Source organism: Pteropus alecto, unplaced genomic scaffold (genome assembly GCF_000325575.1).
Source record: "Pteropus alecto unplaced genomic scaffold, ASM32557v1 scaffold33, whole genome shotgun sequence".
Classification (NCBI taxonomy): Eukaryota; Metazoa; Chordata; class Mammalia; order Chiroptera; family Pteropodidae; genus Pteropus; species Pteropus alecto.
The window spans coordinates 9,928,005-9,941,101 of NW_006435762.1; the positions used below are offsets into that span (position 1 = coordinate 9,928,005).

General features: G+C 32.7%; 1 protein-coding gene across 3 annotated transcripts in view; it reads left to right on the forward strand.

Annotated features, from left to right (window-relative positions):
* MFN1 (mitofusin 1) overlaps positions 1–13,097 on the forward strand; it is a 29,639-nt gene that overhangs the window by 2,921 nt on the left and 13,621 nt on the right. For all 3 annotated transcript variants that reach the window (XM_006910856.3, XM_015588544.2, XM_015588545.2), the window contains exons 3-9: positions 502–637; positions 2,018–2,180; positions 4,370–4,494; positions 5,895–6,003; positions 7,400–7,507; positions 9,780–9,933; positions 10,050–10,117. In XM_006910856.3, the coding sequence (XP_006910918.1) occupies positions 502–637; positions 2,018–2,180; positions 4,370–4,494; positions 5,895–6,003; positions 7,400–7,507; positions 9,780–9,933; positions 10,050–10,117 (863 nt within the window). The remainder of the gene's footprint in view (positions 1–501; positions 638–2,017; positions 2,181–4,369; positions 4,495–5,894; positions 6,004–7,399; positions 7,508–9,779; positions 9,934–10,049; positions 10,118–13,097) is intronic.

Here is a 13,097-nt window from a genome sequence, read left to right on the forward strand (position 1 = left end):
AAGCAGACAAGAAGCGATAAGGTAGCAAAGTCTGACCTAGCTTGTAGACCTTGAACCATATTTTTATTTCTTGGGGGTGCTTGTTTAGACTTGATTCTTTCTTACCACGTGGATCCCTGTTGTCAGCTCAAGATTTGAAGATCCAGTCAGGATGGGGACAATAATTGATGAATAGTAGGTTCTAATTTTTCTGTTCAGAAATACATTTTTGTCTTAGTTGGATATTTTGTATTTTTGAGGCCAAGGTGAATAATAGACACCTTTTTTAACTGGGCCCCTATAGTTCTTAATTTTTAATTTTTTGGGCAGCATTCTTATGACCCATTGCAAGGAAGCATTCACATTTTATCAGATATTCAGATACAATGGGTATTGTTACTTTTCAAATGGCATATTAATATAGAACAAAACAAAAATATGTGCATATCTTAGGTATTCTGTTGTATAATTAACTTAATATTTGTTTATATCATTTTTTCTGATACCGTTTCAATTTCATAGCAACATACAGAAATCCAGAACTTGATCAAATAGCTACTGAGGATGATCTGGTGGAAATACAGGGGTATAAAAACAAGCTTTCCATCATTGGTGAGGTGCTGTCTCGGAGACACATGAAAGTGGCCTTTTTTGGCAGGTAAACCTGTATTATTTCTTCTCAAGAGTAGTTTCCAGAAATCAGCTTCTCTTGGTCATATCCCCATCTTTGTTTCTGATGTTTCAGTAAGTGATATTTTCTCTGCAATAGTTTCTGCCTGTGTTAATTGTTAAAGCTATTAGCATGTAAGAGAATTTGTTCATTTTAGCTCCCAGTATAAAATGAAACTTTATGAAGGTCAGTCATAAAGTTTTTATTTTTAAGGATGCTCATCTCTAAGAATTGGCTTCTTAGCCAATTATAAGAGTGGAAATACAGCTTATGATATATATAATTTGTGACTTTTTTAAGCTTCTGCTGATTATCAGGTGTGTCTTGCAAAAAAATTCTCAGCCTCATGATTCCCGGGGAGAGAATGGGAGGCACCATTCATTATGTAACCATCTAGAGTGATAGAGTGATCTCTGCCACAGCTTCTATATATCTTTAAGGCTCATTTGTTAACTACCTATGTACCATGTAGTCTGTTAGGCACCAGGAATGCAAAGACAATACTTAGGCCCATACTTGGTTGCTTAAGTATTGTGTGCTATGTACCAATGGAGGCATTTGTTTACTCACTGAACTAACCTCATAGGCCTTCTAAGCTATTTTTCATCCTAGGGCTTTAGCACTTGCAATTTCTTATGCCTAGAATTCTCTTTACCTTGTTCTGTCTATGTCTTGCTTCTTCTTAGTCTTCAGATCTCATCCTAAATGTTACTACCTCAGAAACTTTCCCTTATCACTCTATCTAAAGTATTCTTTCTTAGTTATTCTCTACTGAAGCACCCTGTTTATGGCTTTAAAACATTTTCACAGAGCTCTGTTTTGTTTGTTTTTATTGTCAGTTTTTCTCACTTGACCATACATTCAGGGCCTAACAGTCTAGGGCGAGGTAGGTCTATTAAAGAGGCCCTACCTCAGATTTGTGTGGAGTAGGAGTGGGAGGGAAGAGGCCTCCTGGAGAGGTGATGACTCAGTTGTCCTACTGGAGAAAGAGAAATAGGTATTTAACTGCATGTGAAAAAGGTTCAGCCCAGATTTAAGGAGATGGGTCATTAGACCACATCTTATGTTGGGTCAAGTGTCATAGAATTTGGGGCTGTGATTTCAAATTGCCATAAGAAATAAAGTTAGAAAAGGCAAGGATAGCTTTATGGAAAAGGTAGAATTTGCTTTCTGCTACTTTATTTTTCTGGGATGTACATTGCTAATATTTGTGTAAATCAAATTGTCAACTCTCATGAAAAATATAATCTGATGAAATTTTAACAAAATTTGAATTCTAGAAAAGTCAGTCTTAGACCCAGTGGAAGAACAAAGTATTTACTGTTACGTTTTGTTTTTCATGTTACATTTTGTATATTCATTCTTCAGGACAAGCAGTGGAAAGAGCTCTGTTATCAATGCAATGTTGTGGGATAAAGTTCTCCCTAGTGGGATTGGCCATACAACGAATTGCTTACTAAGTGTTGAAGGAACTGATGGAGATAAAGCCTATCTTATGACAGAAGGATCAGATGAAAAAAAGAGTGTAAAGGTATTATATTTGACCTTAGCAACATAATGTATCTGAAACAATGCTTGTGTTCTTAAAAAACTATTTTATAAGATATCTGCATTTCTGGGGATGGAGGAACTATTAATGTATCTATTTATAGCTTTTAAAACCATCACTAATATTTTTAGTTCTCTAAAATTCTTTTGCTTCAGAGCTAAATTACTGGGTGAAGAAACCCTGTCCTTAACTTAAAATATAAGTAAATTAGAGTTGTAAGCTTATTAAGTTTTAAAAATAATGTTCCCAATGAAAAGAACATTATTGAAGTGTGTCATTGCTATTTAATCTTAAATACTGTCTTTTTAAAGAAAACTTTGTTTAAAAAAAGGATGAAGAAGTACAAATTAGTAGTTACAAAATAGTCATGGGGACATAGAATACAGCTAGGGAATATAGTCAATAGTATTGTAATGGCTGTGTGTATTGTAATGGGTGCTAGAATAATTGAGGGGATCACTTCATAAACTGTACTGTCTAGCCAATGTACTGTATACCTGCAACTAATATAAAAATTAAAAATTCGAGCCCTTAGAATTTGTTTTTGAAATATCTGTGCCTTTAGAAATTATCTTCAGAATATTTAGTAAACATATTTATGAATAAATAATATAGGTTTATCAGATAAGGGCCAATAGCAGTTCTTCATATGTCATAAATTTCTTAAGGAATTCAGTGCCACTAGATTTCAGACACACAGAAAAAAATTGTATATAAGATGTCGACTGGAATGAAAGCAACTGGTAAAAGCACTGACTATGGTTACTTTCTTTTAAGTCTTCTTTCCCACAAATGCAAAGATTCAGTGTTTGAAGTTCCATGCCATTTTAGTTTTTGGTAAAATGTAGGTGAATTCATGGGTCTGGTTTTTGTGTTGTGAGTTTACTGTTTCTAGATCAGGTAATGATCTGTGTAATACTTTTCAGATCAGTAGTGGGGAATAAATAAGATGGTGTATATGAAAATATTTTTCAAACTTTTAACCCATACAAATGAAGAAATCACGTATTATGTAATCAAGATTTTTAGCAAATCAGAATTCGACCTGTGCTTTAGATCCTCAAAGTTAAGTGTGCTATGATATTTTTAAAGAAATCATTCATTTTTTCTGATTGGTGCTCTGTACTTTCAGTCCTCTTCCTTCTTGCCCTTTTACTTCACTCCTCTACTCCAAAATTTAAATTTGTTTACTTAAAGGTGTAAATAGATTTTGAGTCTTGTGCTCTAATAGTTTACTTAGTAAAAGAAATGCAACAATAATAGCTAGTACTTTATTGGATACTTGGTATGTACCAGGCACAGTTCTAAATACTTGCAATAACTGAAACCTTACCACAGTTCGGTCAGATAGTTTAATTTAATTATCTTAATTTTATAGGTGAGGCAACAAGATTTTAGTACAGGTTTATAATTCTATCAAAAGGTTTATGAAAGCAAGCAGAAAAGAAAAAAACTACCTAACATTGTCACTATGGAGATTTATTTCAACCCTGATCCAGGACTATCGTGCTCATCTGAAAATAGATATTTCTCTTTAAAATTTGATACAGACCACAGATGAACCGTAGAGGGTATGCGTGCTGATGCCTTTTCCTTGATTAATGATGATTCTTCTGTTCTTTTTTTTTTTTTTACTAAGCAATGCACGTTCTTTTTAGAAGAGTCAGAAAGTACAAATAGACAAAAAGAAAAGCTCTCAAAACCACTTCCCAAAACCAGTGGAATTACTTTGGTATAAAGTTAAATTTGTGTTTCTTCATATTTTTGAAACAAAATCATTTTATATCGTGCTATTTTCTGATTTGCTTTTTTTTTCTCTTGATATATTATAAATTTCTTTTCCTACATAAAATATCAATTTCAAGGATTGCATAAGACTCTATTGCCACAGTTTTATTTTGAGGGGCATTTAGAATGTTTATAGCCCTATTTTTGCAGAATTTGTATGAGTAAACTGTGTAAAATGTACCAATATTTTTTCCTACTCGGTAATTTTAAAACTCAGAGTTTAAATCTTTAAAGATTTCTCAGGTGGTTTTATTTCAAATTATTTGAAGTTCTACTTTTTGTATGTTTTGCAAAAATAAATATTGTACCAATCTAGTATTTAAAATTTTTATTTAATTTTATTACAAGTAAAGTTTTGTTTTTTTCTCTTCCTCATGCTTTAGACAGTTAATCAGCTGGCCCATGCCCTTCATATGGACAAAGACTTGAAAGCTGGCTCTCTCGTGCATGTGTTTTGGCCAAAGGCAAAATGTGCCCTCTTGAGAGATGATCTGGTTTTAGTGGACAGGTAAAATTACATATGAATTGCATTTTCTCCTATGAAGGTATATTTAATAGAATAATGCTGCTTGCATTTAGTATGCACATTAAGATTTTAAATGTTCAATTGCTGCTTTGCTCTCATTTGCAAGATTGTTAACCAACAAATAAGATATTGGTTTTTGTATTTTAATGATATTATAAGAGTGCCAATTTTTTTCTATTAAAAGAAATTTTGAGAATGGCCACTTTTTTTTGTTTGTTTGTTTACCTAGACTAACTTTGTAGTTTGTGTAAGTGACTGGACCTTAGAGATTTTCTAATTCTAGATACCTAGATAAATAATTCTAAATAGTTAATTTTTTAAAGTAGGAATGAATTCATTCTTGAGAGTGAGTTTCCCAAAATAACTTTGCTGGCCAATTCTTATAGCTTTGCATTGTTCAAGAATTAATCGAGTACTCTTCGATTTTTTTCCCCAACTCTTCTGATTAATCTGCATTTATTATATATATTTTAAATCATCCTACTACACTGATACTTAATAAAATGATAATGTATACCTGTTAAGCAATGTCATTAACCAAAAAAGGCAGTTAAACAGAGTTTTTTTAAATTTTAATGTGTTCTGTTTTCTTTAGTTAAAATTTCAGTGTCCTATGGGAAACCATTTTGTTTTTGTTGATGGGCTCTCCATTTAATTGGAGATTGTTTCAAGTAATCAGAAATAGCTCAGTTGAGAGAAACTGCTTGTGAAATAAAACTATTTGGTTTAAATGTAGTAATAATAGCAAATTAATTTTGCTTTATTTCATGGCCAGGTTGTATCCATGACACCAACCTGTCAGTTTGCCAACTTGTCACAGGATACATCAGGCCAACCTATAGATAGTTGCACTATAATTTTAATAGTAAAAATTGTATATTAAGGTTATGTCTAGCAGGTGATGTTTTATTTTTCATTACTTATGCTTATAAACACTTAGTCTTCTCTGAGCTGTACTGCTGGACATAGCTGCTTGTACCTTCATTTTGATTATGTATTAGCCTAGTTTGGGTGTTTTGTACTTATTTTTTAGTCTTCCAAAGCATAAAAATTTTAAAGATTAAAATATCAACCATGTTATTTGTTTCCTTAAAAACATGAGGTTATTTGTCTTTAGTAAATAAATTTTTTTAGCATTTGCTGTCAACTGGATAGGTTCTTATCAGCAGAATAAATATATAGAATTATATAAAGCATATACCCTCAACTTACCACAGCTGCTCTCTTATAGGTGAGAAAGTAAATCTCCTAGGCTTCATACTGATGATTGGTAAAAATTCTGTCCTTTAGACTTTAAACAGTTTATAAAAGTTTGAAAAGTTGTCTTTCTATAATCCACATTTTCTTTTTAAAAAACGTAATTTTTATTTCATTTCCATTAGTCCAGGTACAGATGTCACTACAGAGCTGGATAGCTGGATTGATACGTTTTGCTTAGATGCTGATGTCTTTGTTTTGGTTGCAAACTCCGAATCAACACTAATGAACACGGTAAGATTTAATCATGTTATATTGTTTGAGTGGTAGGAAAAGTGAGGGAAATCCAAACCTTAGATCAGGAAGAATTTCTAATATCAAGGGTAAATGAGGGAGTTTGTGGTTCCATGGGAGTGGAGGGGCTGGTTTTGGTCTCGAGTGTCCCCAGGATTTGATGGCAATAGCTTCTAGTGAATTTTGGAGTTCAAAAATACATCTGTTCTGTTAACGTTTACTGTGGTTATTTACCTGTTTCAGGAGTGGGCACCAAAATTGTTAGGATGCTGACTTAAGTCTCTTGAATAACGTTTAAACACTAACCACCTCACATCCCTTCTGGCAGGCAAGCGTTTTCTGTTTTGAGTTTTGTCAACTTTCTCCAGCTTTACCTGTCTAAACTCTAAACTGCTATCAAACTTAGAAGACTATTTATCTGGAATGTCTATAGCCAGACTCATTCCAATTAAACCCTCCAGATTTTAGATAATCTAATATCTAAAACTATGACTTTTAAAAATTGTTATTCATCCAAAGCATTCAAATGGGTGGATACCACTATAACTTAGGTGTTGCCAGCAAGACTTCTCTTTTGAGAAGTGGTATCCGGCCATTTGTGTACTATCTGGTCGCTGTGTTATTAGAGTTTATATGGCCCAGTGGCCCAATCTATATCTAGACCAGGCTCCTGCAACAACACTGACAGTTGTTTTCATAACCTGATGATATAATAGATAAATATTTAAAATCTGTGTTAGAATAACTCCATTATTTGGGTGTTAGATAAATTTTGATATATTCTGACTTTGGTGCCTTTGTTTATGCTGTTCTTTGCCCACAATTCCCCCCTCTTAACTTTTTATCTTTTCAGAAAACCTTATTATCACTACTTTCAAGCCCATCTTTGTCACCACTTCCTTATTTATGGAGCTTTTCATAATTTCAACTAGATATGGTGTCTCCTTCCTTCGAATAGTTCCAGCATTTATTTATAGTATTTATGGCATATACCTTTCTCTGTTGTTTATTAGGATGTGTGTCTTAGATTATTATTAATTTACTTAGTCTAAATCTTAAAAAAGATTAGAGGTAGCTTTTTGAAAATATAGACTGTCACATCTAGCAGTTCCTTTTATATCCTGCATTTAGCAGAGATGGTGAAATATTCTTTAAATTGAATTTCAAAAAAAGATTCATGGCAGGAGCAGGAAACTCTTTACTTTTCCCTTGTATTTTTATTTTCTCCTCTTTGAAAAGTTTAATGTCAGAGTGCTTTGAGATACCTTATCAATGGGTATTAATCACTGTTATCTAAATGGTTCAAATTTTTAAATAAAGCTTCAGTTATATATAAAAATACAAAAAAAATAGCTTTTAAATATGAACATACTGTTGGGCGTTTGATGTTTTTCAGGAAAAACACTTTTTTCACAAGGTAAATGAGCGACTTTCCAAGCCTAATATTTTCATTCTGAATAATCGTTGGGATGCCTCTGCATCAGAGCCAGAATATATGGAAGATGTAAGTTATTTTTTTCCCTTAAGTTTTGAAATATAGTCATGTACATTGTTATCTGAGAAAACTACCTATAGACCAGAACATTGTAAGCAGCTATTGTCTTACTTGAGAAAAGAATATAATTATAGAATCTAAAGTCAGTATGGGGTAGAGATGAATATTAAGCTACTTTGAAGGAAAATTGTATTATAAAAGTACTATTTATTCATTTTAGTTCTTGACACTTCATTTTTGTTTGTTTTAATTTTTTATTGAAGTATAACAAAAAGTGTACAAATCATAATTGTCCAGCTCAGTGAATTTTACTAATTTAACACACCTTTATCAGGATCCACATCAAAAAGCAGAACATTCCCAGCATCCCAGGATCCACCTGCTCTCTCCATTCTCTGTTCTCCCTCCCAGGGATAACCACTTATCATGTCTTCTTACACCTTAGGTTAATTTTTTCAGTTATTCAACTTTATGTAGTGGAATCATATCATATTTACTTTTTGTACCATGTTTCCTTTGCCCAACATTACATTTGCGATCTACATCCATACTGTTTTACATAGTTAAAGTTCATTCTCATTGCTGTACAGTATTTCATCCTGTGATTAACTACAATTGATTGATTCATATTGTTAGTGATGGGCATATGGGTAAATTTCCTGTATTTAGTTATTATGAATAATGGTGCTGTGCATATTCTTATATAAGTCTTTTTAGTGCACATAGTATATATTTCTGCTGGGTATATACCAGTGGTTCTCAGTGTGAGGGGTTAGACACTTTCGACCCCAGAGAATATTTGGCCATGTCTGAAGACATTCTTGTTGTCACAATTGATGGAATGTGCTTCTGTCATCTAATGGGTAGAGGCTAGGGATAATGGTAAACATCCTATATCACAGAATACCCGCCCCTCCAAAGATTTATCTAACTCAAAATGTCAATACTGCAGGGATCAGTAATCTATAGGCATATGTTTAGGAGTAGAATTGCTGAATTACAGGTTAAGAATATGCTGTTTTAGTAAACATAGCCTAAGAATTTTTTAAAGTGCTTGTACCAGTTTATGCTTCCACCAGCTGAATGAGAGTTTCAAGTGATTTGTATTCTAACCAACACTTGGTATTATTGTTTTTCATTTTGGTCATGCTGGTAGTTTTAGAAACTTCTTTTTAGAAAGAATAGTGTATCTGACACTTTGTCTATAAATAATATTTTATTTGCTTGATATACTACATTTTATGATTTTAATAATGGTATCTGGTATTTTAAAGAATTAGAAAACATAAAAAATGAAAATTCACACTATCCTATCACTGTTCACATGTTAGTTTATTTGCTTTCATTGTTCCCCCCACACCCAAAATTAGAATTTTGCTTAATGTGAAGCTTTATATTCTGCTATTATTGACTCTCATTTTATAATCATACTCTTTCAAATTGGTAATTCATTTAATCATCAGAGAATTAGGAAAGGTCATCCACAGGTGGTTCTTCCCCATTCTTATTTAGCTTAATTTTACTAAGTGTTAACATAGAGATTTCTTATCATAGCCATAATACTTAATTTATGAGATTTCTTATCATAGCCATAATACATAACCCTAATTTTAGCCCTTAGTCCTAATTCTAACACCCAGTGCTAACCGTAAACCTAACATTACAACTCTAACCCCTAGCTAATGCATTCTCTTCAACTTTAATTCCCAGCGTTTTTAAGAAAAGAAATATACTCTTTATGTCCTGATTTCAAAATAAATAATAGCTTCATTGTAGCAAATTTATTGTAGCACTTATTTCCTAATTTCGAAAGTATTAAAAGCCTCATTGTAGAAAATTTGGAAAATAAGAAAAATATAAGGAAGGAATTAAAATGCTACCCATTCTTGTGAGTGTTGGCCTGCATGCCACCTATTAATTTACATAAATATATACACATTTCTTTTTTGTTATGTAATCATGTACATCCTTAATACAGAATTAGCAACTTCTTCCCATGCCATTAAGTACTAATATTTGTCTATGATATGTTTCATAATGGTTGCATAGAATTTGATGGTCCATCAGAATTTTAAAGTAAATGTTCAAAGGGAGAATCATTTAAATTAAGAGACAGATTTCCTTTCACTAAGTATCAAACTTTATTAGAATTATAATTAGGATTTGTTAAGTATATGGGAACTATTGCTATGATATCACTATAAATGGAGTTTAGCATAGGCCTGTAGCTGTTATTTTTGTTTAATTATTAAAATTGTTTTAATACCCTGTTTTTCTCTAGGTACGCAGACAGCACATGGAAAGATGCCTACATTTCTTGGTGGAGGAGCTCAGAGTTGTAGATCCTTCGGAAGCACGAAATCGTATCTTCTTTGTTTCCGCAAAGGAAGTTCTTAATGCTAGAATGCACAAAGCACAGGGGATGCCAGAAGGTGGTATGTATTCATTATAGATTTCCTTTTAAAATACAAGTGTAGGTTATAAAAACAGTATGCTAGAAATCCCACCTTGTTATGTATTGGGTTTTTTAATCTTCACCTGACTATTACAGGTGGGGCACTTGCGGAAGGATTTCAGGCAAGATTACAAGAGTTTCAGAATTTTGAACAAATCTTTGAGGTAGGAATTTTGTGAATGTATCGGCTAATGTAAGACCCTAACGTTGGTTGGAGAGTGATCATAATGTTCTATTTTCATAATTTTTCTTTGTCAATAACTTTACTGTTATTTAGTGTAGTTACACAACAAGTGAAGCAAGGAAGGTTCGAAGAAAAGAATTCCCTGCAAAATGGATGATCCGTAAGAAATGAGAATTAAAGATTGTAATTTCTTTCTTGATCATTTTCCTTATGTATTTGTATTTCAATGAGAAACACTTTCTAATATTGCTTGTGTTTTACATTGAGGGAACTTCTCTATAGTCAGTAATTTGAGGCAAGATTAAACAAACGTAATGGCTATTGGTATGGAATAGAAAGAGCATAGTGAAGATCATTTTTTCTTTTGTACCATAGTATTTATAGACAGGTATAGAACATAGTTAATGTCATTTGATGGAAGTTTATTACATTTCTAAACTGTTGTTGCTTGTTAATTCTCCACACTTTATGTCAAATGTCCTGAACATGTGAATGAATACAAAAATAACTAAGATACAGATCCTGTACCTTAGGAATGTGATAGGAATTACTGAGGCACGTGAAAAGCTAATGTGTGTGCAGCATTGGGGAGGGAGGATACTTCTTTATGTTTTGGTGTAGTTTTATTCAGAGACATTAAAATTCATCCTGCATTTGACTCAAAAGTTCTTTAGGTGTTAAAAGACACAGATAATAAAAGACATCTAAACTCTTATTTAGCCCTATTTATCTCTGCTTAGATTATATATCCTTTTCACCCACAAATGAACACAAAAACTGCAGAACTTAAAAACTTCCATTTGTACTTATTCTTCCTTAAAAGCAGTAACTGCCTTTATAGTAAGGACATGAATGTTAAATGTACTGGGCAGAATTTTTTTAATTAAACATTTGTTCACTATCCCCCATCTTTAATTTGATGAGAAGCAGATTATTAGGTAGATGAAGACAAAGAGTTTAAGGAAGAAAAATCCAATACCAACTATCTTGGTGAGATCTGATTATTCAGAGGCTCCTGGAATATCAACAAATATCTTCTCAAGCTAGGCTATAGGATACATGAAGTCCTAGTTACCTAAAGACCATTGTTATCTGTTTATTTTCTTTCTTTAGCTTTCACAAGAGATTTGATGCTCTCCTCACTCTTATCAGTTATTTTATCCATAGGGAAAATATTGGGGAGAGGATCTGTTCTGTTTCCCTTGTCCTTCCTTACTTACTGACCTTTTCTTCCTTCCTTTCCTTCTTTTCTCCATTTCCTTCTCTTGTCTTTCCTTTCTTGTTTGTCATCAATTTCTGCTACCAGATCATATACTCTTCCATTATACATTTGTATCTTTTTCATATTGGTTTCTGGTACAGTTTTTGCTTTCCCAGCATATCTCCTTGAAGAGGTGGGAATGAGAAGAATAAAAAATGTACTATAGAGTGCTGGTTCCCAAACCTGGCTGATCTTGAGAATCGCATGAGATACTTTAGAGATCTGCAGATTCCTGACCTATCCTGGTTGCACTAGGATGGACCTAGAAATCTGTATAAATTCAAAGCTTTCCAAGTGATTGTAATAATCATGCAGACTTGGGAACTGTTCTTTTTAATGTTTGTAGGAGAAAATTGGGAGTTTACTTTTTTTTTAATCAGAAAGTCCATTTGGGGATCTAAAAATTACATACAGAAAAAAAACTGTTTATGAGCAAGAACTTTTAAATAAACTCATGGAAAATGTCAGGATTTAAAATTTGAAATGTGATGTGGTTCCATAGAGTAGTGGTTAGCACGTCCGCTTTACATGCAGAAGGCCCTGGGTTTGAGCCCCAGTGGAGCCACAGTCCATACCCCGGGCACGCCAGGCTCCGGGCACGCCAGGCCCTGGTTTTGTGCTGTGAGCTCGTGGGAAGAGACGCCCCGTCTTCAGAGATCCATAGGTCAGGGGTGGAAGTGTGTGTGTGTGGGGGGGGATTAAAAATCTAAAAAAAAGAAATTAAAAAAACAATTTGAACTATTTGTTTAATAGAAACTATTATAGATCTAAAATGAGAATCAGCCAGAAATTATATGAATTTACCTGAAGAAATGATCAAATAGGCCAAGAATTTTGTCTGGATGTCCAAAGCGTTTTAAATGAAATTGTGGTTTGCTTTTTGTTCTTTAAGGAAGACGTTAGGGCTATGAAATTGTCTTTGTAGCTTTGGACTATATTTTGGACTATATTCCATGGATTTCAGTATCCAGTTTAGTTTTCATTGTTTGTTTTTAATTATAGCTTTTGGAATTTCTTATTAAAATGCAGGAGTTAAAATTCAGATGTTTTAATTCTTTTCATCAACTTTTAGTTGTTTCTTGGATTCTTTGCATTGTGATCACCAGATATAGCCTTTATACACAACTTTCTCTTCATTTTTAGAATTCCCTTTTTTTATAGTCTTATGTGATGATTTTTGTGAAAAGAAAAACTGTACCAACCTTGTTTTTATCAAAACTGTCTGATTTTTGCCATGGACTTCTTTGAGATTCATTTGGTTCAAAGGAGCTAAATATTAATGAACATGTAGAATACTGAGTTAAACAAGGCTTGGAAATTAAATCAGGTAAAATCAATCAAGAAAATCATTGATTCTATTAATATGTTTTCTTGTTTTCAATCTCTGTTTGGACAGGTGTATATTCTAAATGCCATTTAGAAATCTAAATTTCTTTGCTTTAATATTTGGCTATTAACTATTTTTAATAGTTTTGGTTGTGTAAAAATATATGTATATATATATAGAGACATTTATCTGAATGGAGTGTAAGAGAAGGAAAGGTAAACAAATGAGGCTGAATGTTAACATTTAGTGTAAGTTGAGAATGGTGAATGTTATGTTATTGAATGTTTGGGATCTGTTATCAAGGGGTCTTGACAACATTTTACATTTTAATTACACATAAATATTAATATTTACATATGTGTAGCTATGTAT